The sequence below is a fragment of the Ambystoma mexicanum genome, chromosome 6q (assembly GCF_040938575.1).
Source record: "Ambystoma mexicanum isolate Mex_15411 chromosome 6q, UKY_AmexF1_1, whole genome shotgun sequence".
NCBI lineage: Eukaryota > Metazoa > Chordata > Amphibia > Caudata > Ambystomatidae > Ambystoma > Ambystoma mexicanum.
Genome location: NC_090937.1, coordinates 1,118,307,987 through 1,118,334,388, shown reverse-complemented (window position 1 = coordinate 1,118,334,388; position 26,402 = coordinate 1,118,307,987). Strand labels below are relative to the sequence as shown.

At 43.1% G+C, this 26,402-nt stretch overlaps 1 protein-coding gene across 1 annotated transcript in view; it reads right to left on the bottom strand.

Annotated features, from left to right (window-relative positions):
* Positions 1-26,402, bottom strand: part of LOC138515593 (uncharacterized) — a 522,837-nt gene that overhangs the window by 257,710 nt on the left and 238,725 nt on the right. Inside the window, exons 8-10 of the mRNA XM_069630332.1 lie at positions 21,980-22,038; positions 21,739-21,860; positions 8,454-8,606 (exon numbers count right to left, since the gene is read on the bottom strand). Coding sequence (XP_069486433.1) covers positions 8,454-8,606; positions 21,739-21,860; positions 21,980-22,038 — 334 coding nt within the window. The remainder of the gene's footprint in view (positions 1-8,453; positions 8,607-21,738; positions 21,861-21,979; positions 22,039-26,402) is intronic.

The window sequence follows — 26,402 nt, the reverse complement described above, 5'->3', positions numbered from 1 at the left end:
TTGCGTAGTTGTTTTTGTCTTAGTTGCGTATTTATAACGTGCTTAAATACCCAGAGGTTTCTAAGCGTGGACCCAGAGATCGAACCTGTGTTGCTTCATGTCATCTTGATTCCAAGGCGAGCACGTTGCCGGTGAGCTATCCTCCCGGGACTCCTCTGAGTGTTAAGTTTTAAGGCTATGCACCTGGAATATGTTATTCACATAGGAACCCAGCAGGGTCCCCAAAGAGCAGTGGATTTCTTAATTCAGATACCATCTGTAAAAAAAAATGGGTTTCCAGGTTGCCTCCGAACCGTCCCAAATCCGGCATGGTGAATGGAGTAATTACCGGTCCATTCCAGGGTTGGAGGGACCGGTAATTCCCCATTCACCTTTTGCCCTTCCCCATTCCCATTTCTGCCCCATAGGGCTCAATGGGAATGGGGAAAAGCAGGAGGTAAGGAAGGACCCGCAAAGGGACCTCGGAATACGGAGGTAAGGGATTACCGCATCGGCACCCTTACCGGTGCCGGTAATTCCTTACCTCCAACCTCGGAATGACCCCCAATGCCTATTGCAGCCAAAGTAAATCATCATTGCATATCATTTCAGTGATTGGATTTGTATATTTCAATTTATCCAAAATAAGGTGAAATCCATACAGAAAACAGCTTTTAAAGCTCTATTTTGGTCTAGCAAACATATATTTCACGCTGAATCATTGTATCTGAAATTCGCAGTGACGTGAGTCTTGTGGCAGAAGGGCAGTTCGAAACAGCTCCAAATTGGGAACTTGAAACCCTTCGTAGATTCAACTTCTGTGGCTAGTCAGAAGGACACAAACCTCTCAGAGGACATTGTGTACTTTTCTTTATTAAAATAATATAGAAGGCCTAACTTGCCCTATGTCTATGGGTGGTGCCTGCCTATTTTAATAACCAGGGTGCTTGTCTGTCAGTCGTGAATGTCCAAAAGAAACAAGTCTGCTGTTCAAAACTAGCCTAACTGAACCAGACACACTTTTCTTCTCTGCGGCTCTTGGGTTCTCTGCGATATTCCTCAGACCAAGGGTCCACCAGAGATTGAGTCAAGTGGTCTCACCACCACCTCTGTTTCTGCTTCGGCTCCTGCCATCTTGATTTCTCACGTCTCGGGATTGCTGTAATTCTGGGATCCTGAACAACTCCTGCAAGCGAGTTTGAAACTTGCAAGTTTATCGCTCTCCACTCTCAACCGGTGTAGCATAGCTTGTGGCGTCGCACTGCTTATTCTTATGTTCCTCTCTCTTGTCTAGAGCTTCCCCATCATAACATCCGTTAACCTCCTCGTGCCAGTAAAGTGGATGTCCTGATTTAAAAGGAAACAAACATTTTTTCCAAGATAACGATATACCTCTGGAGTTTCTTCTTTGCAGACATGACAATTCCTTTTTACTTGTGTTTTGACACATCCCATGCAGCCCATGCTACATGCAGCCTGAGGGAGTTTCTCATGGGAACGGGAGTCCTTGTCCCTAAAGGGGAAGTCTCTCCCGGTGAGGTTCCACTTGCCTCTACCACTAGGGAGGGTATTGTGGAGCGGGCTCACCTCCCTAGCCTCACAGAAAGGGGCTTCCCCTTGGGGAGAAGGTACAAATTACCTTTATTTGGCAGATACCCTTCCCCTTATCTCTGTTGCTTTCCTTCTTTTCTTGAATGGACATTTCTCATGCCAGACATAGGAGTAGATGATATCATTCTCTCCTTTTTTGGAAACCGTACCTCTTCCCAGTTCCATATAGGCATGTCTGAAAGTTCAATGGAAGGTTACCAAGATTTCAACAGAGAGTATGGTGTATCCACATGTTGTCTTCCAGTAGGAATTAATAGCCATGTAAAGTTTGGAATGTCTGTTCCTACTATTATCTCCTCTTGTAACCCATGTACCACAGCTGTTCTCAATGTTGTTGATTGATTTCTAAGGATGCTCCACATGTGTTATTTTGATGTTTCTACTATTTTGTAGGTCTTGAGGATATAGGAGGTTGGCCCTGACTGCAGTCTGTGTACTTCCCGAATCTATAAAGGTGTTAGCCCATTCCCCATTTACCAGTATTCTCTCATGAGTCTGGCAAGGTTGGGATCTGCAATAATGCATTTCAGAATTATTCGGATCAAATTCCAGTTCTTCCTTCTCTTCTTCCTATGGTTCTGCTGATATCCAACATATTTCCATTGGTTCCTCAGGTTTGTGTTTGGACCAAAACCTAGCAATGTGTCCCTTTTCTCCACATGAGTAACATATTGGTGTCATGGGGAAAGGAGATTTTATTTTTCCCAATTCCTCCCTGCGGAATAGGGGCCCATTTGTTACTGTCAGGGGAGTGATTGTTTTTGGGCTTCCTCCTGGTATTTTCTCGTGGTGAACATTTTTCTGTTTTCACCCACTTTTTGGTGGCATAAACTTGGGTTGGGGTTTCATTTCTTTCCTCTGTTTTTCCGGCTTCCCTAAATATCTTAGCTATTTAGCAGTTTCTGAGTGTGCTTGGGCTACTTGAATGGCCGTCTCCCATGTTGGTTTTTGCAGTAGTAAAATACCTTTTTGTAAAGCAGAGGCAAGGACATTAATACATTGTTCTAAGGCTAAGTCCTCAAGTAGCTCTGCTAGTGTCTTCCTTTCCAACCACTGCATAACGGTATTCTGAATACATCCTGCTAACTCTAGGGGAATTTCACTGTATAAAAGATGACACTCAATGAGCGTCAACATGTAAAAACTCTTGGCCTGTCCCCCTTGCTCTAGTAAGGCTCTTTTTATTTCTGTAAATGGGGTAGTCCCCAAAGGATTAATTCTCTGGTAGGATGCCTGTAGGACCCCTTGTCACAGGGGGGCCAGATAACACAGCTTCACCCCTTGATCCCAGAGGAATAGGGTAGCAAGTCTCTCAAAGTTGACAAAGAATGCTCCCAGATCTTCCCCCTCCTGGTACGGTTGTAAAACACCATGGGGAACTATGTGATGTTGTGGGATGACCCTTATTTGTTCCAATCCTTCCTGGAGGTGTTGATCTGCCTGTACATGTTGGGCTACTAGGTGCTCCAGGAGGGCCTCAAGTGTATTCATGCTGGGCTTGATGGTAGGGTCTGACCCTGAAGTGTCAGAACCTTAACTTCCAGCTTCATCCCAATCGTGTGAATGCCCACTAATGTATGGTGTATTTTCTAGCCCTACCTCCTGGTCAGATTCATTGGGTAACCTTGTGGTCAGGGAAGTAGGTATCACACCCTTAACGGGAATAGGTTTATTTTTCTTTTGTAAGGTAGGCTTTATTCTCAGTGTTCCAATGGGTGCAAGTTCATTGATAGGTAGGCCCATATACTTTTGTGAAGGTGTAAAAGTCAGTGGAGGGGTCCATAGATGTAGATTAGATGTTTGCCAAAGAACATTAGTATAAGGTATTAGTTCTATTCAATAAGAATAGTGTGAAGTGTTAAATCCTTGCTGTCCTTTATATTTTAATGCACAGGCAGACTCAAGAGTAATGGGATAAGGCAGTTTCGTTTTAATATAACATTTTACTTAGTACTGGGTAATAGTACATCTCTAGCCCAAATATATGCTGACTGAAAACTACGCACAGGTGCATAAAAGTGCATGCCTACATTGATTGAAAGTTGCTCACACGAATAGGTTGAAAACTGTGCACACACACACACACACCCAAGTGAATTGAAACGTGCATACATAGCTGTATTCAAAGTCAAACCGACACACAAGTGTAGATGGAAAGTAACACTCATGCTCAGTGAAAGTCACACACACATATTCTGTTAAAGCTGAACTCACTTATTTTGAGAATTCGGCATACATTTGAGTTCAGAATACAGTTATTAGATCCCTGGGAGCATTACTTTGAATTCAAACCTACAGGAGACAAATACAAGCTGACCATTGTCTACATTAAAATGACCAGCACATAGCCAATACATTCACAGTCCCACACTTGTAAAGGGGAGTGAAATTGATTGTAAATGTATTATTTTAAACACATTGGCATCATGTTATAATGTCACAGAAGAAACAGTTAATAAGAAAGTTGCAAATGTGGAAAGACTATGTAAAATGCCTAGTATCTTTTAGAAAACAATACACATTTAGAATTGAGATTGAATGCCCGAATGACTACCAAGAGTGAGATTCATATAGGCAGAGATTTACATCTTTGTTGATTATTGATTTTGGACATATATAGCATTGTGGTGATTTCCAGGTCAAAGTTGGAGACGGATTTAGTTGAAGTTACTTTATTCTTTCAAATAAAGTTTAAATTCTGAAAACCACACTATTTCCTTGCCCAGAATTGAGGATGTGTGACCGTTATAGCACACCAACGTGAGCCTAGTATACAAACACAAACATTCCTACAGCCACCAAAGCTTAAACTTGCTGCTGGTCCCCTGCATGCACTTTTAAACACTCCTAAGTAGAAAATGAAGGTGAAAATGCCTATACTTTTTACAGCCCACTTTGGGAGAAATCAAGCACCGTCTGCAAACATGCATTGCAGGCAGCATATTCCATTGGAATGAAAATCTCACTCAGGCTTAAAACTAACTGCTCTCCAGACACAGGGGGAGCAAAGCAAAGCATGGATGCCATCTCCGCTTTGCTTCCCTTCTATTCTTCAGGATGGTAGCATAATGAGCTGAAAGGAAACTTCACTCATTAGAAAATAAGGACCCTGGCAACTAGCAGGTTGCGTCCATAGGAATACATTATAAAACACTGCCTGCAAAAAGGTAATTAGCAGGCAGTGATTTATTTTTCACTGAGCTGGGAATAAAAGTGAAGAGTAAAGGCGGTTTCACCTTGATTTACTCTTCACAATTACACTCTGCTTTGTGAGTGATGAAAATTGCACGCAGGGGACCAAACACAGCGTAAGTGCTAATGTTAGCTGTTTCCTGCATGCACTTTCCGCTTTATTTAAAATGACCCCCAAACTCTTTGAGTGCCATGTTAAACTAAGCTTTGCTTTTACGCCTTCATATTGCACTCTGCCATAAGAAAGTGACACCCCTTATTGTATGACATTAACCAAGTTTCAAGTGAGCAGTCCGGAGATGTCATTGAGCAATTAATGGCAGCTTGTGAACATTTATTAGCAAATGGAAATTATTATTGACCACCTCTCAGCCAATCAGAGTGTTTAGGGTTCAGTCAATAACTACTGGTATTGACTGCATTTTGAACATTCTGACCTCAAAAGCAGACGTGGGGAAAACAATGCAATCTCCTGGCATGAATCTGTTTCAATAAAAGACACTTTTGTCTAGCGGGGGACCTTTTTTGTTGCTGCAACATGCTTTTTAACACAAGAAAGAACAAGGTAAAACATTGGAAAATGATTTCACTTTCTTATAGAGAAACCGTTCACTTTTACATGACAACTAATGCATGGTCATGCTAAACCTGCTCCAGTTCTACCAGGTTGAAATAAAAATGCTTTACGTATGAAGATAACAATGTTATTTAAATAAGACGAGATACAATCACATTTAAAACCCAACTTTGTCTATTTACTTTACTCACTCTTAAATCACAATGTTTTACTTCATCGCCAAACTTCCAAACATGTACTGCTACTAGCACGATGTGCTAATAGTCTTATAGGCCTCAAAGGGGTCATTATCGGTTGATATAATGACCCCTTCCCAACTTATGACCCTTAGCTTCGCCTCAGGCAATAACTCAGTGGCAGGTCCTTTTCCCGTGATAATGACCACTCCATCGGTCTTAAAGGCTATATTACAGGAGATAATTTTAAACATGTAATGAATGTGTTCTAATAGAACATGTTCATGCAACAATATGACTGGGCCAACAACCAGGTAGGGAATTTAAATATGTTTCAGGAGCTTTCAATGGCTATTGAAAAGACCCCCAGGGGCAACCATGCATACATCACTTTTCAGGTGGGCTGGTAAGGGAATATTTTAGGAAATTCCATTGTAATCAATTTAAATATTAGAGGTGATGGGGGCCAGGTGGGGCATTAAGCGATAAGATAATTTGCAGACTATGTTCTGCAAAGAGAATGGTTGAAACTATTAGGCACCTTTCCACTGAGTGCACTGCCACAAGACCCTGGAGAGCGATCCACTTGATTTTGACCACCATTAGGCTGTGTACAAAAATAAAGATGCCTTACAGTTAGAGCTGTAGAATTCCAGCTGCCCAAAAACACTATTTTTGTATTTAGATTTTGAATGTCACTTATGAGGAAATTGTGTATCATTGTCTTGAGTATTTGAGATTTTTCTAAACATGTCTGAATTGTTTTTGCATTGGAAGGAGGATTGATTCTAATTTATAGTGGAAATACATTTAACATTTGATATTTTAGTAAGATAGATTCTGAAATAGCTTGAAGGTTTCCTCGCTTGCATATTTGCTGTGGTGTTTTCACTGCGGCCATTTTCCCCACTTTTTTATTTTAATGGGGGATTTCCCCTAATCCCCCTAGATCACCCCACCACCTCACCCTGCCACCCCTAATCCTCTACCTCAAACACACAACACATGTATTTATTTATTTTTAAACGCAGCGATGACGGACGAGGTGAAAACACCAAGACAAATAAACAAACGGCTAAACTAGCTGCGAGTAAAACATGGTAAGCGATCTTGAAAAATATTTAATTGTGAAAAGTTGCAATGGAAACCTAACCACAATAAAGCTAAATACGTGCTGTAATAACTGGTGTTGTCAGTACCATCACTTCATGGCACTCACTTTACGACTTTTGAAGGGATTTGGCCACCCCAGAGTCCGCTGGGATTCCAAATGTGTGACTGCAGGTTGCACACAAATCTCTGAAGCCAGCGATTGACTTGGAGCTAAGTCGCTGCAGGTATTGGTTAATGGCTTCCTGGATTTCCTGACCCACTTGGGACTTAGAGTTTAGTTTGGTGTATTATTTGTATAGCGTGCCAAGCCATTGGGCATCTGGGCGCTGGAAATTGAGGCACTGTTACAGGCATACAAAATGTATAACAACAGGAGTGCTCGTCGACCGGAGGTCACAGAATAGGTTGATTTTCCAATAAATACAAGTGAGCGCATAACAGGGTCATCCATGGTTACATCTTGGATGGGAGTCCAAGTGGATAGAGATATAAACAGACTAACAGTTAATAAAGAAAATTGCTTTGTCATGTGCTTCTCAGTTGGTAGGCAGTGTGATCGGACGGTTTCTCTTGGGGAAACTAAACTTTCCTTTTATAAGCACTTTTAAAATGTGGGGATCATAATTAATAGTAGGATTACTTGGAAGGAAAACATTGATGCCAGGAGATCAAGGATGAATCAGGCCACAGGCTGCCTTTCCAGATTCCGCCAAGATCTGTCAAAGTCCTCAATGCCACATATGTCGGTCGGGGTTCTTACGAGAGCAAACTCTGGGGCATGGGCAAGGTTGGTGGAATCCAGTAAGAGGGAAATCTTTTTCTTTCTGGTCTCTTCAAGTTGCCCACATCGACCGCAGCTTACATCCCCCACCTTGGGACGGGTATTGCCAATATCTCAAAACCCTTAGGCTAGTACCCTCTGTGGTATTCTGAAGTTAATTACTTAACTAAACTTTTGCTGAAACGCATTTTTTCACTGGGTAACTACCATAGAATAGAGTGGTTGGCACATATTAAAACGACCCTTGGATCTGTTGGTTTGGGTTCTTACTTTGATAATCCACCCCCCCCCCCACTTTAGTGCCAGCACTAAAGACAGTGATTTTGGGACTTGGTCTAGCTTTAGGGAGGACCTCCATTTCCTGCACCTACCAATTTCTCCCCAAGTTGGATGGGATCTGGATTTTGTCACAAACCCATACCACAGTTTCCTACTGTCTAGAGCAAAGTTTAATACAATCCAGTTTCAAAGGAGTTACCAGTAAATGGGTCGGCGCTGTTGAAAGCCTGGCTTATCTGGTAATTTTTGTCCCATCTATAAGGATTTACGCAGATTTTATCTATATGAATTTTTCAAAGAATCCGGCAGTAGGCAGTGCCGCCCCACTTTCATGTTCTGATATAATTTGTTTTATGTTTTTACATACATGCCAACCCTCCCGATTTAGGCGGGAGACTCACGATTTTCGAGTGAAAAATACTGCTATTTTTCACGTTCTCCTGCCTAAAATAATTATTTCCCCAATGCATTCCTATGGCGAAATTGTTGTCTCCCGATTTCGTTGTAGAAATCTCCCTCTCAGCTGCTTCGGAATGTTGGCATGTATGTTTTTAACATGTTTTATGCGTTTCATAGATTGCAATATATCTGAAATAAACTGTTTATTGAGAACTCGCAGAGCTCTCTTGCCAAATTAAGGGTGCCAGTATTCACGGTCGCCCCGTAGTGACACTAGAGCAAAACTCAGTGTTATTAAAAAAAAATGTTATCACCAAATTGCGTTACATTTTCGAAGGCAGCATACCGGCTTTTCTCTGTAGGTCACCACTTGCAATATGTTTGAAGGTTTCTTGTGAGGCTTTGTGAATGTGGCAATCCCAGGAACGTAGCGGACAATAGACGCCCCCGTCATAGGCTCAGTTTTCAGGAGCACATACTTCAAGGACTTCAAATTCAGCTGCAAGCAAGTTACACAAAGGTTAATAAAAAACATCACTTTGGTTTTTACAGTATTTCCTAAAACAAAAAGAAGGCGCGCAGCAGAAAATATATTCTATGAATTATGATGTTGTGTAATGAGCAGACATTGCATAGGCCGGCAGCCTGCCTGAGTGCTGCTAAGGCTTAAATGCTTTTCGAAGCGCACACCGCAAATGCTTCCGAGTAGCAACATTTCCCTTTTTCCTGCTTTGCTGTCCGTGAACAGGTACGAGGCGCCTGGGCAGCTTTAACCTCGCCTACTGATAAGGATGCATAGCAGTTGTGTTTCCAAGCAGCTCGGCCTGGCTTTGACAAGAGAGAGGTAGGACACGTTGGCATCCGGTGTAAGACAATACTTTACCCAGCGCAAAAGTTGCGGAGGTTTCTAGAAAGGGTTGCGTCACGTTTGATTGACAGGCCCACTTGATAAAAGGTTTGCAATTGCACCGCCACACGTGGGGATTCATCCAGCGAACTTCCGTGGTGTGCACGCGGGGTGTCCTTGAAAAAAGCCTTGTGTGGTTGTTCCTATCTTATTACGTCCCATTGGGTGCTAACTAGCGGGGGAGGCAGAGAGTCGAGTCCAGACCGGTGCCCAGACGCGGGCGTCCTTGGCATAGCTAAAGTCACAAATGGCCCACATCAGGGTTAGAACACATACATTGCTCACGTACCAAAGCACCAGTGCTGGACAATTTAGCACTGGTGCAGGTAAACTTTCAGAGGATATTCGCATTTCCCAGCAACAATGCCATTTACTTCGAATGACCAGTGCAAAAGTGATATCTTTCACCAGTTGGTCTGAAGATATTGGCACAGGTGCAAAATTGCCCTTCACTGGAGCAAATCATGTAACCTGACCCCAGATGTTATCTTCCTCTGACTGCTGCTTGGCATGTACCTTTAAATTTGCTATCATCTGTGAAGCACAAACATAGTCCCCTTGCATATGTTTTGTACAAAGTTAGAATAACACATGAAAAATACCACGTATTAAAAACAACAAACTGAAGACAACGTTCACTTAAAAAGGCAGTAGAAAAATGAATGCGGTTTCACCATTAAGACCTCCAAATACCTGCACCTGAATGAAGTGACAAGAACAATTTCCACACGCATTGGCAATGCCAACAGTTTGGGCTTTTGTGTAGGCACGGGAAAGGCACTTGCCAGGCACAGCAGTAGTGGCATAAACTGGCCATTGATGGTAGCAGGTGCAAAATACTGCAAGGACCTGGGTATCTAGCAGCAGGTCATGGCAACTGCCTTAAACATATACACAAGCCAAAACTGTGAAGGACATGCAGAGTGTTTATAAATCGAGTGGCTGAAGGCAGACCTGGTTAAGACATTTTTATTACACCAGTAGGTTTACAGCTCCAATGAAGTAATTAACTCCCAGAAGACTGCTTTGAAAAAACATTGGCCGGCACTTCTAGTGCAACGTTTGATGGCAAGGCTTGATTAAAACAATCTCAAAGAGCTCCTATGAGGAGGCATTTAGAAGGGGAGGGGCAGGGCATGAATGGCCACGGGGATTATGAAAGAAGAAGAGTTGCAGCCAGCAAAGCTCTCCCTAGGCACCAACTCTTTTTAGTTTTAGTTGTGTCTGGAGCCAGTTTGATAAGAAAATATACTGCTCTATTTAGAAAAACGTGGTTGTTAGTATGAGTAATTCCCAAATAATTGTGTGGCTGCTACAGAAAGAAAATGCGAAGATATATAGAAATGAGGAAAGGTTACTCAAATGCGCCAACTCTCTTCAAGAAGTATTCATTGGTGAGTCAGATGATTGACCAATAAACAATATTGGTTAAAGTCTGTATTATAAAAAAAAAGATCAGTTCAATGTGGACGATGCTCTCAAAATTCTTTAATTGTGTTATTCTTTGAACAAAAACAAATTGCGTCTATCGTGGTGTTATCATCACACCTTATGGTTTCCAAATTAGTTCTCACTCTCAAATCTTTAAATAAACAAAGTTTGTTTTTCTTAGGTAGAGTATTAAATGCTCTCAAAACATATATTCCACTTTATTATATTCTCCTTAGTTGCATTCTCGGTACAGGGATTAGCATGCGCATGGCCAGTCAATGGGTGTGCAAATAGCCAGCAAACACCTGCAAGCGTTGTGTGCCATCTCATATGCTCTTTCTCCCTGCCTGTACTCTAATGCAAATAGTTTCGGCTTTAGGGGTCACAAGCGCCACCTAATAGCCAAAAGCAAATGGTGTAAGGATCATAATCAAATCAAATGAATGAAAGTCAGTCTACAGGTTAAAGGCAGCTGCCTATTGATCTGTAGGAAAAGACAAAGAGAGCAGTTTAAAGAAGAGAACACTGTGAAATAAGAGGACATGTCACTTTGTTAATGGGGTCCAAAAGGGGAGAACTGTGTGGGGACTGCAGGGGGCCCCCATGCTGCAGAGTAAATCTATATTATTTGGTAATTGGTTGTTAAAGGCACAGCTTTCGGATGCCAGGATATGGCACGCCATTTTAAGATATTATTGTTCTAAAAAAGCAGCAGCTTCTTCACACTCACTTGTATTCAATACATACGAAAAATAAAATACATAAATACCATTATAGCCCTTCTCTGAGCACATATATCTGTGCCTGTAAATCTGTTGTGTGTGTTGCAAACGGTGCATCACCTGCAGGAGTTGTGGTTTGACGGCAGTCTCAAGATGCACAGGCAAGTTGCAGTGATAGCCAGAATTGGGTTTCCTGTACCGCTGGGTACTGCCTGAGGGCCATCAACCTTTATCTGGCACTGATCTTAAATCGCTAGCCCAGGCCTCTCCATGAGTCTGGGTGAAAAGTATAAATGGCCAAAGGCTATTTCATGAGCCATCTTAGGGCTTCCATCTGGTGATGACTGTGACTGGGAATCTTTAAGTGTCGACCTTATTTTAAGTGGATGCCTGCCGTGCTGCCTGCCCACAGGGTTTTTGATCAAGCTCAAGTGGTGCCCTATAAAACATCACATGTACTTCCGTCTGGTGATTTGCAATGCAGACTTTTCCAGCCGGCCGCCAGACCTTGCAAGAAAAGTAGTCGGATCAATCCTCCATGTTGATGTGGAATTTCCCATGTTTTGATTGCTTCCAATATCACTCAAGCTACTTCATCCTCATTCTTTGTAATTTCAGTCTTCAGCTGCTGATGATGAGCAACATATCTTCTTTCAATCTGAATCAACACTGGCTGATCTACTTATCATGAAAGACTCTTCCCACTGTAGCAGGGGTGGACTGGCCTATAGGGAACTCTGGAGATTTCCCGGTGGGCCTCTGCACCCTGGGCCTCTTTTGTGTGTTATTTCCAAATTCTCACATAGGAAAAAGGCTTGGCCTTGCTGAAAATGTGTAATATGGGGCCACTTCGAACATTATTTTCAGGGCCTCTTTTGGTTCCCAGTCCACCTTTCAGTTGATTCAACATAGTCAGAGCCCCACTCATATTAAAGGCCATATTTTGGATTTAATATTTGTTTCTGCTGATAGTGTTAAGGTGCATACCGTTCTTCCTTTGGTCTTGTCAGACCATTTTTTAATACCTATTAAACCTAACACACAGTTACCTAATGCTGCTACTTCAGCAGCGTACCAACATTGGAGACAAGTTAATTTGACTTCTTTACCTTCACATATTTTTGAATGTTTCAATCACTCCCTGTCTTCACTTGGCTTCTGTGACCTTTTAACAGAACATTAGGATGCTTTATTAAAGTTTCAGAAGGGCTTGTACCCTTAAAGCTTGTTCAGATAACTCGTAAGCACTCTGCACCCTTGTACATCCCTTCCCAAAGAACTGTTTGCGGTGGTAAGGGAGTTGTAGTCTCCCGATATAGTATCCACTCCTGTCTACCCCTCACAGGAGCTCTGTGATTCGTTATCTACGTTTTTTAAGCAGAAGATCTATAACATCAGGGCGAACATTCCGAACCCTGCAACTGAGGTGGTTTCTCCCTTCTTACCTTGCAGCCGTTATCTATGGCATGTGTTGGACGGTTCTGCACCTTCACGGAAATTACAGAGGACCACCTCCTGAGAACTATTTCACGACTCAAGTCCTGCTCCCCCCTGGACCCTATTCCTCTTCAGGTTTTAAAGGAGATTAGCACTATACTTGCTCCTGCTATCACCTCTGTAGTTAATTTCTCTTTGAGTCATGGAATTGTTCCAGTGGCTCTTAAACATGCTTTGGTCACACCTCTTCTCAAAAAGCCTAACCTGGATCCTACACTGCCTTCAATTTTTGTCCCTTGTTTTTCATGAAAGTGCTTGATGCTATTGTCACCCCTCAGCTTAAGAATTATCTTGAGGACACACACGTGCTGGATCCTTTTAAATTTGGCTTTCGGCCCTTGGTGGGCACTGAGTCAGTGCTGGTCTCAGTCATGGATGTCCTTACTCTTATTAAAGATTAGGGTGATGCTGGCTTCTTGATATCACTCAAACTGCATTTCATTGGTTTGAATCTTTTCTGTCAGACTGTACTCAAACCCTTAATCTCTTTCCTTTTCGGTCTGCACCATCGCCTATCACCTGTGTAGTACACCAGGGATCGGGGATATCGCCTTTTATTTTTTATATCTATGTTCAGCCCTGGCTAGCCTGATTCATTTGAATGTTTGCCATTTCTATTCATATGCTGATGATACACAACCAATCCTCAGAGTTCATCAGAATCCTAGAGAGTCGGCAGCTCGTCTGAAGGGTTGCTTGTAGGGGACTGGATGAATAAAGATTGTCTCTAGTTAAATGGTCATAAGACCAACATTTTGGTCGTCGGCCCGCCGGCTGCATGCTCTTTATGGACCCCCGTTTTTTGGCCCCCCGACGTAGGTGCTCTCTCTTCTCCGGTAGACTCTGTAAAAAATCTGGGAGTTAGGATTGCAGCTTCTCTGTCCTTTGACTTGCAGGTGAGCGCTAGGTGCAGTACTACAATTTTTGCAATATGCACATATGTCTCCCATATTATCTCATCGTCACTGACTTCTGGTGTAAAACAGAATTAAAAAATAAAGCTCTCTGTGTGACCCACCGAGCCCTGGATAAACACGTGGCTCTTGTCCTTCAGGAGAAGGCTGTTCCCTACTCTCCAGCCAGAACCCTTTGATCAGCAAATACAAGACTTCTTGTTGTGTCTAGATTAAAAAAGAAATCAGTGGGTGGCACTGCTTTCTCTATCGCAGCACCAGCTCTTTGGAATACCCTTCCCATAGAACTGAGGCTTACAGAGGACCATGCCCAATTCTGGAAATCCTTGAAGACCTTCCTTTTTTCATTGCAATTTCCCTCCATTTCCTCCTGTCCCTGTGGATTGTAGCCTTTCTCAGTGCCAGGATACCGCTGGGTCACAGTGCGCTTTACAAGTGTTACTAACATAACATAACAAGTCGTTGGTGGCAATTTTTAATGAGAAAGGTTTAGATGGAGTATTGAGAAGAATTGGTAAGTGGGTAATGAGATTACAAGGGATGGATTTTGTTGTTCATCATGTGTCTGGGAAGGGAAATGTTGTGGCGGATGGTTTTTCCAGGAATCCGGTGGAGGAGAAAGGGTTCTGAAGAACAGTTCAGGGAAGATGACGTCAGGGATATTTCTGTAGTAGATGGGAGCTTAAAGGAGGAGAAGCGGCAGGAAGCATGTTATCGGGATGAGTTGTATCAGAAGTACATAAACAAGTGATTAGTAATTGGAGACATGTCAAAGATGGGCATATCAAGTTCAAGTGTGAACTCAAGCAGGTTTAGAAGAGTGAAGGAAGAACTGAGTATACAGTCTGAATATGTGTGAGGGGACAGAGAATGTTGGTACCATTTCATAAGCGAGAAACTAGACATGGAGGAGTTCATTGAGAAATGGGTGGATGAGTGTGTAGATTACAGAAGCAGTAATAAGGTTTGTAACCCAATGTATCCCCCATGTAATGGTGAACATCCCTGGGATGCATTGGGAGACGGTTGCAGTTGATTTGTTAGGGCTGCTGAAATTTGTCAATGTACGGGATGTTTACATCATAATGGTGATGGATTTCCTCTCCAAAAAGGCCAGAAGTGGGAGTGTTGAAGGATGTTACATCCAAAAGCATAATGTTTTTGAGAGCGTTATTTTGGAGAGAAGGGTTCTCATCCAATTTGTTGAGTGATAATGGTCCTCAGTTTGTTTCACGTGAATTTCAGGCTTGGTTGAGTGATATGGGGATAGTACATTGTAAAACTACGTTGTGTCATCCTCAAAGCAACAGATGTGTTTAAAGATTTAATAGGACGATCATGGATGGAATAAGGATGTCAATCGGTGGTAATGAAATGTAGAGAAGGAGCCAGGTACCCCCAACCACAAGCATCTCGCCCATGTTACCTACATGTTGGGAACCAGAGTGTGAAGTACGTGCAGTACCAGTTGAAATACCAATACCAAGGAGAATCCTGGAAGAAAAGTTCCCATTGAGAAAACCATACCTGCATACACATGATGGTTATTTGAATGAAGAACCAGAAGAAGTGTGAAGAACAAGCAAAAGATCAGATTGGTGGCGTCACACGAAGCAAGACTGACGCACCCAAAAGAGATGCAGAGACAAGAGAACATAGATATTCTATAAACATCAAGAAAGTATCAAAGAAAAGTAACATTTCGGGATCAGGATGAAGATGTTTATGTTACAGACATGATGAAGATATCAAGTTATTTTACACGTGTACAGATGCAAAGAAACGCAAGCAGACAAAGTATTCTTGAGGCTAGCTATGTAGTGAATAGATTGCGGCAAGTGCCAATGTATGTATATAGTAGTGAATGAACTATGGACGATTCCACTACGCATTATACCAGAGCTGTACCAGAAAAAGGAAAGTCTTTTCCAGTGTGTCGCAGTTGAAAAGCAATTGAATTACAGGAATTAATCTTAGAAAGGGAGAGGCTGGACCAGCCCCAAGAAGCCAAGGACGCCAAGAACTTGAATGATCAGACATTAGCTACAAACGTGTGAAAGAACAAACTCCTATTCAGAAGAAGTTCACGAAAACAAGGAAGACGTCAGAGGTCCATTAAATAATAGTATTTTAAATACACCAAGAGCTAAAATTCATGGTCTTCAGTCACATGGAGGGGTGAAAATGGACAATAATGACAAACCACACCTATGCCTCTACTCCCTCGTATTCTCCAGAGCAAGGAATATTTTCAAGGCTGAGTGCCTTAATTGACGTGCAGACCACTGAGGTGTTGATAGATGATATGCTTATTGGTGGGAAGCGATGATCAAGACCAACCCACCAGCACCTGGAGATCAGCCTGCGTGCTACAGGCGTAGCTGGAAAAGTACTGACAGATGTAAGGGTGCCAACCAATTATAGAAGGCCTCATGCTTAAGGGCCCTATAGTTTGTGTAACCAATGGGACGTTGTGTATTTAGTGACGATCATAGTGACCTAGTTGAGGGGTGGGCTTAGTTGCCCCACCTGACATTAAAAATCCTATCACTCTCTTAGACTAGTATGGAACGTATACCTAGATGTTCCCTTAGACCCAATCACTTTTGCCAATACGTTTTTATAGTTTGCCTCGTAGGTTGACGTCAGTAATGACACGTTTTTGCTATATAACTCATGTTTTTTATGAAATGCTTCGAGATCATGCTGTGAGACATCCATTGATGTCCATTGTACTCCCTGCTTTAGATAATTGACATTAAAACAGCAAACCTTTGTCAACTTTCTCACTGTGCTTAGAGAGGCATCAGCTTCACCTCACTGATGATCCCCAACAAGGGTGAAACACGTGTATGGGGTTGCTGGTGGTACTCTCGTTCAGGTTGGAATTGCCATTGCATTTCGGTGCTGGACTGCCCCTGGGCAGGACAAAGACTGATATGCAAATGGATATTTCCCATCTGTGAAAGGCACAGTGAGTAAAAGCAGTGGCTGCGAACTCTCAAGTGGTTAATAACCACTGAACAGGTTATCAGGCCTTGTTCTGTCGAGAGAGGGGCGCCCGCTACCTTTGCAAACTAACTTTCTGAGTTAGTCTGATTATTGATGTTTGAGTATCTTCTGCATCCCCATCGATCTCAAAGTATTGCTACCTCGTCTTAAAGGGCTGGGCCGGTAATCCCGGTTCAGAAAACTGGCAGGAGGCATTGATGAGGAGAGTTTTCCAAATGTTGTGTTATGCCTCATGGTGTTACTCCGTTTGAGATGTTAAGAGGTCCTAAACCCAAAACGTTGATGATGACTGGATGAATAAGGAAGTCAAGGATTGTGGAGTGTGGGGTTGAAGATGCCAGGGACAGAATAGAAAGAAGTGGTGAGTTGTCCATGGTGAGGTATGATCAGCAGTTTGGCGGTAGACGGGTGGCACTGGTGCCAGGAGATGAAGTAAAAATTAAGCTGCCAAGGAAAGGGAGGAAGTGGGATTCCAGATATTCATCTGAAAAGATAGTTAGAAAGGATTATGGCAGCGCAGTGAGATTGGACAGTGGTGAAGTGTGGAATAATGAGAGTGTGGTGAAAGTGAGATCATTCTCACCCAGACTTTCATGCAGCTTCCTGTTCATTCATGGTGTTCGGTTCTTAAATAACCACCATGCAGAGGTTTTTCAGTTTTACACTTTGGTTCAGCTTTTCTTTAAATCTTTGTTTCTTTTCCTATTGTGTTCATACAATAATTTGTTATATGGTCATTAGTTTGATGACCTGTTGCATGTTAGAAGGAAGTAGATGTGTTGTATCTCAGCCACCAGCAGTATTTTCAGAGGTAAGGTTCTTAGAAGGCAGAGAAGGTAGTAGAATGAGAATGTGGTGTTGAAGGAGGCAGTTACATAGAAGAGCGAAGAGTTGCTTACTTGTACATCCAATCCAATATATCCAATATAATACAATGGTGAAGTGGATAATTTCCTTTATAATACCCTGCACTTGTTTTCATGTCTTTCACAATTCCAGAAAGTAGTTCCGGAGCTCAACTGCTCCCAAAATGCTTAGATGATGGTCATTCAGCATGGGCTTCTGGGTGAAATTCCGGGTGCTCTGGTGTATGTGCACCATGCCCCAACCACTATCAAAGAACTTATTAACAGGGCACCATGAATAAAGAAGATAGTCCGGGCCCACCAGTTTGGAAGAATGAAACCTGAAAGTGAAAGTAGTCGTCCATTGTCTTCTTTCCGGGTATTCTGCCAATCCCCATTAAGACTCAAGCCACAGAAGAACATACCCCATGGAAAGTTAGCTCTGTGGTCCTCTCCCTTCTCTTTGAGGTTCTTTGGAGGCCTATACATGTACCGTGGGAACCCGGGCTCCTTTGTACAAGACGCCTTTTTTGCATTTGGGAAATGCCAAAGATAATGCAGACCTTCTATTTGAGCATATCTAATTTTCTCCTGTGTTTCCCACGTACCTCTCCTTTGATTACACCATTCCCGCACATCTACGTACACGTTGAGTTTGAGGGAACTACAGCCCTGGTGGCAATTGCCACCTTTATTGGCTGTTGGGCAACTGACAACTACATGGATTTAAAGTCTGCTAGAAAAAGCTAAAGACCCATGTTTTTGAGGTCTATGCCTGTCTGCGCCAATTCATACTGTAGATGGATTTCCCAGGTCTTCTGGGGACATCATGTATGTAACCATTGCTTTATGTGGTCTGGAATTATGTGGAAATTAATGTGCATCCAAGCTCAACAGCAACACATGCACTTCAAACATGTCCTGTCACAATCCTGCATGGGTTAGGCAAAAGGTGAATTTTTCATCTCAAAACTGTCAACATGTGATAACTCCAGCATACCGTGCCATAGTTGCTGCGCCGAGTCATATTCCACTCGAATATCAAGCATTCTTCCCAACAGAAGCCAGATGAGAACATTCTGCACTGACAAATCTACTTGCTAACTGTGGAAGAAGTCAAAGTTCTTGTCGTAATGTATATTACGTGTGCTGTGAGGTGCGCGTGAGGTTGTTGAGCGTAGCTTGGAACGTGCAGTGTATGACTGGAGGCTACGTTCTATGTTTGACAGTTGGGGTTGACTATTGTGGCCGGGTGGGATGTGCCGGTGTCATTCGCTTACCATCAACGTAATAAGGATGGCGCTGTAACAAGTAATAAACGTACCATATATATTACTTACCTGCGTATTGGATCTATGGAACATGATTTACATCAGTTCTCAAGGCATTTGTGGACAAATGGCAGAAGAAGTTCTAAAGACATATGTAGGCTTGTCCTTGCATCCTGGGGCCCTGACCTTTTTCATAAAGATGGGATCTGGAGAGGTCTAGCTGTGTATTGGCTACAACGAGTTAAACCCAATCATGATCAACAATAAGTACCAGCAACCACTCATTCCCAACCACATCACTTAAGTTCGGGATATACCTTCAAGTTCACTAAATTGGATGTACAAGGATTGTAAAATGTGGTAAGGATCCAGAAAAGGGGTTGAGTGGAAGTCCACTTTCAAGACCATGTGTGACCACTATACCACTCAATCTCTAGTAGTACTCCTGCCGCTTTTCAAGATCACTGACGTGTTTCATGACATAACTGAAGGTTGCATATATGTGAATCTGAGTTACATATTCATTTACTACCACAAAAGAAAAGGCCATGCTCTCTATTTACAGGAAGTACGGCTCCCATTGAAAAATACTGTCTTTATGCGAAATTGGAAACCTTTAGTTGTACACAAAGGAATTGGCACAACCCAATGCAACAAAGATGCATGAAAGGTAGGTGCAATCTGCACAGGAAAGTCACACACCTACCAATCTAGCAGAACAGCAGCAAATTCCTTCAGACATGTAGGCGTGTATTGAATTGCCCAGTCTGACAAGAATAAAGCTACTTTTGAACCATATCACGCTTTGTGTTACATTGATACACCCAGTAGCGCAGTATGGACAGCTTGTAGTTTGCCAGTTAGCACTCAGAATCCATAGGCCCAGTTAGTACAGCAGTGCGAATTTCCATTAGACATAATTAGCACATCTGTGGCAGATTCATTTATCCCAAGTTAGTGTGCCTTTGACAGATTCTACTAAGCCTGGTTACTGCAGTAAGACCAGATCCATTGTCCAGACCTAATATCTTATTAGTTTGGTTAAATGCCATATGTCCAGTTTGAACAGTAAGCTCAGATTCTAGTGTGACCACATAGCATAGTAAAGCCAGATTTAGCAGGTCGAATTTTCAAAGCATACACAGATTTCAATATACCCCGCTTTCACAGCCGTGCCTGTCCATGAAACCCAGTGAGCACAGCTGCGCCAGACTCGATTATGCTCCGTTGACAAAATAGCGCTACATTATATGATGCTCAGTTAGCTCAGACATGCCAGACTCCAGAACCTTGAGCTACCACATCAAGGCCAGATTCAAGAGGTACAGTTATCACGATCTGGCCAGATTCTGACAGGTCAAGATAGATTTCAGCATTCAGAGGTTTCACAGAAAATGATGGACTCTATAGATCAAATAAGTGGAACAAGGGTGGATTATACTCTGCCAGACAACACATCAAGAGTAAAAGGCAGTATGCACAACTATCAAGCTAAGGACAGAATCTGGTAGGGCAAGATAGCACACTAAGGGTAAATACAAGTTCTCTCAGCTAAAACAGGGAAGTCTGGTTCCAGGCGTCCAATTAAAACCTTATGTGCACATTCCAATTTGCACAGTAAGCAAAGTAAAACCATGTTCCCTGTGACCAGACAACACACTGAAGCCAGATTGTAGTATGCCTAATGAGCATGGTGAGTCTAGCTCTGCACAACCTTGTTTGGCATTCTCTGTTTCACACAAAGAGTATGCGCTCCTGCCCACACACCCCTTTCAAAGCCAGCCTGCTACATCCCTCACACCTCTGTCGATAGAAGGGGCTAGGACTGGGGCCTTGTTTGACTGAAGTGGTGGGTGGTGCTAGAATAACCCAGCTCTGCCCAACCCTCCTGTCAAAGAGGGCCTTGACGAAGGGACGTGGCTGTGGGTGAGGCAGAAAACATGGGAAGTACCTATGTGACATGGGTTAAAACCAGAGTATTAGTTAATGTGTTACCGAGGCTGCTTGGAGGTGGGTGTCAGAAGCCAGTGTTGTGAAGGAGTAGGCCCCACAGTGTTTACAGATTGCTTGGGTGGGAGGGAACCGCACACATGGGCATTTGTAAATTCTATTGGGCAGGTAGCTGGAGGGGTGACGTTGACCATGTGGGGGAGGACAGGGCTGTGACAGGCAGCGGAGGGTGAACGGGGTGGAGGTAACACCATTGCTATCACCCTCCTGTTTTTCACAGGATAGGAGCACACTATTCTTGATGTCCTCTTCTGGCACTGCTATAGTTTCTGTATTTCTGTTGTCCATTTATTGGTATTAGGTAATAAAATTGCAGCAAAAATGCTGCCAGTAAAAATAATTGCGGCAAAAATGCAGTGGTTTGACCCGGTAAAGGTGTACCACATTCTACCATTTAAGGGGTGCTGGAGGTGTCCCCTGCGCCACTTAAATGGTATAATGGGTCCGGGGGTTGCGGAGGTGTCCCCCGCATCCTTTACATGATTGTGGCACAAAAAACCATGGCATTTTTGCAGCGATTTTAAGACATGGAACCCATTTATTGTCACCTTTCAATAGAGGTACACCACCCAATCTGTAATGGGAATGGGAATAATATCCATGCCACTAATACAACGACCCCCCCCTCCAGTGAATGTGTTAGTGGCGTAGACACACTTACTGTTGGAACACCTTCTCTAATGCCAAGGTGTGTAGCCGGCGCTGAAAGCGAGGCAATACGTCATCAAGTATAGCTATTCGGTGGCGCGTGCGCAGGTCACACACCTTTTGTAACATAGTCCTTGGAGTGCAATACTGAACCAATTACAGTGCAACTAGATTTTGTTTAACTGGGACTTTTCTTCCCACCAAGCTATTTGCCCCCTTGTGTTTCCATTGTAAATATGCTCATATCTCAAAAATGAATATGGCAAGGGAACAAAATAGCAATATACCATGTCTAGTTATTTTTGCATTATTTAAAGTATGGCAATTTTATGTAAGTATAACATATAACATGAAGCAGTGCAAGAAATGCTTACTTTGGAGCGTTTGGAAGAAGAGTCCACCATTGGGATCAGGAAGTGCTTTTCAGTCTCTTGTAAGATGCCCATATCAAAACAAACCAAAACATGCTTACTTTTTGCTGTCTTCATAACATGACCTGGAAAAACAATGATAATGTCAGTAACAAATCAGATCTAAATGGAAAGAGGCTAATTATCAGTATCCAACTTTATTGCAGATTGCATATGTGATCGAATGACGCAACAGGAGGCTCACCTGGGTAATAAAAGCCATCCACCCTCCACCTGCAGAGAACCCTCGTCTCTGTCTCCTCCCTGCGGATAAAGAAGACAGTCACTATTTTTAGTCATTTCATATGTGGTTTCACGTGAACTGTTTGCATCTGTAGGGTGAATGACCCAAAACCCGACCAATAAAAACAATCCCAAAAAGGCCAAATAATCAATGCACCGTTTGCAAGGAAAGCAAAGTTGTATTACTTGCAAAAGTATCAGACGGTCCCATCGAACTGAACTAAAACGGAGCTCGGCCTACACAAAGGAGTTACATCTTTTATAGCAGAAAACCACAAGTTAACAAAACTATGCATAAAAAAGATTACAACATGATCCTCACTCTCCATTAGCTAACACCTATACACAATTCTAATTATCCCCTCTAGCCCTTTACCCTATTGGTCACACATTATTTAAACACAGGAGTTGATTAACTACCAAATACATTGTTACCATATTCCCTGCTCACCACATGAATGTAGCATTCAAAAGGCACATCACTACCCTTCTTCCCTGGACCAACGGTCCTTTCCCAGCTCCTCTGAGCACTGCTGCTGGACTCACTTACTGTTATCGACAATGTTATCGACACAGTGCAGCTGCGTGTGACCTTGACATCATAACCTCTCTCTGGGGGGAAGGAAGGGAGACTTGTCTCATGATTAAATGGACAGGGCCGCAGTTCTACGTTGAGCCTATTTCTCAATACTTTCAAAAATGCATCCTGCAACATGCCCTAAAATCCAACATGGTGGAACTCCTGCTACTGTAGCCCCTAGACCTCGCCTTTACCACAACACTTCTCTGACTCCATCTCATACTCCTACCTATGTCAGTTACCTACTCGCACATCCCTTAAAACAGAAGACTGTACACTACTGCTAAATGCAAGATACATCACCATGCCTTTAACCTCTGCAACTGCAACGTGGATACATTATTGCTCATTCTGTATGGCTATATGGTGTTTCTAATATGTGTCAAAGCTATCTACAAATGGGTAGATGCACATTCTGCCACGCCCAACAAGAACTGCTAGCACTAGGAGACCTGCTAATATATTTTTACAGTCTAAATCTCTTCGCCTGACTAGGATGTGGAACTTGCATCCCAACACATCCAGACAGCGCACCTCAGCCAATTGGAGGGCTCAGAAGGCAGGCCTTATACACTGGAAAGGTCTTACATTCTGTGCAAGGCCCCCGCATGTGCCTTCCTGAAACCCCTCCATTTTCCCCTGCATTGCTTCCCTGTGCTCTACACCTCCCAATGTCCACTTAAATGCAGGCACGCTGTTATCTCTACCTGTTATTTTCATTGCTGTACTGTACACAGTGCACCTCGAAAAAGGAGAAGGTATTCCAGCAGTCCCCTGCCTGATTTCTATGGTTGCCATCTTGGATTATTTGTTTTATATAAGAAATTACACATGCTCTCTGCAGTGCTACTCCTCATGTTAAAGAAAAATGTTGTTCACACCTTGGATGTTATGCTGGGATACTAAGCCTAGGTATAGACCAATCCTATGTGGGCTTTCCTGGGGTAGTAACAGTGCCTGGGACCTTGTTAAAAGCCCTCGCTTAGGATATCTAACTTGTCTATAGACTATAACCGCTTGAGGAAGCCTGCACGTTTGGGTATTATTGCTTAAACACAGTCACATTTCTTTCTGACCTCTTCAGCTTGATGTTGAAATCCTGTGCATCTATGTAAGGAAATATAAACCAAGCAAATGATCATAATTCACATTTTCTCCTTACACATTAGTACTTTTCTGTATGTCTATAATAATTATAGTGTATTCTTTTTTGAAGGTTGCCCAAACCAAGAGTCGATTTCCTTTAGACGGCAGTTCTGATTACTTACCTAACTTGACACTAAAGAGCATCCGCAAGAGAAGGTACAGTAATACAGGCAACACTGCTGTAGGAGCAGAAGACAACATGGCTGCTTAATAAGATAGCTCCAGCCCCACTTTATTAATCAGCGAGGAAAGCAATTAAATGTTCCTGCTTGTGCACTGAAATCTATATATCAGTTAAGGCCTGAAGTCAAGGCGGATGTATGTCGTCTCTGCCAGGATGAATATCACCTTGACTCCGATAGAGACCTGTTGCCCAGCCTGACCACCAAGTCTGGAAGAAGCATGCCTGCAGACCCTCACCACCATTCTATGATGGTCCCCCATCACCAGGCTGCCAGCACTGCAACTTGCCCACCTTCAATACGCCGCCTCACCATTGGCTAGTGTCCTACAATGGAGATTGTACATCCCCGGAGCGTGGGAGCCTTATCCCAATCTATTGCCATGATACTACTTCAGTAAAGGTGTGGCGCGCATGACTTCTGACTCGTGTGCCCACCGTTCCCTATTCGCTCCACCTTTTCCCTACCATGTCACTGTCCATACCACCCGACCTGCATGGACGCTGCAACTTCTACAAGTGCCATCTATCCCACCCACCTAAACAGATATGGAGCTAGATTACAGAAACATTGCACCGGTGCAAGTGAAAAGTTTGCACGGCATTAGAACTATGGCAAAGTTTGCCCTATTTTTAAAAACACTGAGATACATCAAAACCCATTGCACCTCGACAAGTGCAGTTTGGCATATTAAAAGCACCAGGGCAAAAATTGCCCTAGTGCAAAAAAGGTGCATTTTCACTACATTTTTGCACCAGGGCACATAGTGCCCCAGTGCTAATACTGAATGGTATTGCTAGCAGGTTGTGCTATCAGTGCTGGGCTGACTGCTAGCAAACGGCTGGGAATAATATATCTTCTGCCAATCATCGGGTAGGATAAAGGTTATTCACAGACACTTGATGGCACATAACCCCACATAGTTAGACCTGCCTAACTTCCAGGATAGTCTCGGAGCCTGTGTGTTTTCATGCTCTTCTCCAGGTCTCTGGGAAGGAGCATGAAGCCTCTTGGATTATCAAAGCCAGCAATAAAAGCAGTGCACTTCTTCCCTCAGCAGTAATCAGAGGATGCGCAAGAGAGAAAGGGTACACAATGATGCACAGTCGTCAAATGTCAGAGTGCCCTCACCAGTGCATTTTAAGAATGAACACCAGTTTGTTAATAGTGATCAGAACTGATTAGGAATTGGCTGTTTTGTATTAAAGCCCAAATAAAGCACCAGCTGAGTACCCAAGTCTGTCTTAATTACAAGAGAAGAACATTCAAACTGTCTCATTTTCATGATGTGTTTTTAGTTGGTACATGTTACATTCATGTCGGAATTACCATTTTCTCCACACTGCATATAAATAAGCAGAACGCCTGGGTTAATCAATAAGTAGATCACAGTATTTCTTGTCACATGGCTTTAAGTATTGAGTGTGCTATTGGCAAACCTTAAAAGTAATTGTTGTGAAGCACTGAGTCAAGGAAAGAGTTTATAGTAATTATAGATGCTGTGACCCGCACAAATCTAATGGTTTTTGATTTTCAAATGTAGGCAGAATTGCATGCACGTATACAACCTTCTCAATGTTATTTAAAGTGCTGTCTGGCAGCAGATCACTGCAGTCCTGCTCTTCAAAGAACATTAGAAGGCAATATGGATGCACGCTTTGTTATCAATGCTGGGCTGTGCTAGCCACGTACACAGCCTGCAGGACCAAGGTGTTCTAAGCGTTTTTTGAAGTGCGGGACGGCAGTAAATCATTGCAGACCCATGCTTCAAAGGCATTAAGGTGGTACACCATGGATCCTACCAACGAGTTGTAACCTCGGCCTCCTCTCTGGGAAAGAAGCTGAAATATCAACCTGACAAGTCACATGCATAGCTTAGTAGCAGGTACGCTAACCCACTGAGCTACTTTACCAATCTCGGTAGCTGCTTCTCACATCAGCACTTGTCTAATGTACGGCACAAACCCCTTGAAGGTGTCTGCCTGCTCCCCACCCCCTTCCTGCTCAGGCACCTCCTGTGTTCACTCTCAGCCTCAGGGGAAATAGCTGGTCTATAAATCTGCACTGTTTACTCTGCGCTGAGGGTGGGGAGCAGAGGCCCCACAAATACATGTTCTGCTGCATCCCCCACCAAGACATGGACAGGGGTCTGGGGGTTCTATTGTGAAATGTAGACAGCAGAGTTTGCGATCATGGGCGCTGTAAATGGAGATGCATTTACCTTGTTCTCCATGCGCTGGTGCTGCAGGGATTTCCACAGGAAGGGACATTGCCTCGGCGCACACATTGATGCAATGTATCAGCGTAGCCCGGGGCCTGGCCCTCAGCCTCGCCTGTGCACTGAAGCACAGGCCAGGCAACCCATACTTATGATCTTTGCTCCGTAAATCATGTCGCAGTTACTGCGACTTGATTATTGAAATATAAAGCAAATAAGCTGTATTGTATCGCAAACTGCGATGCGATACCACTTATTT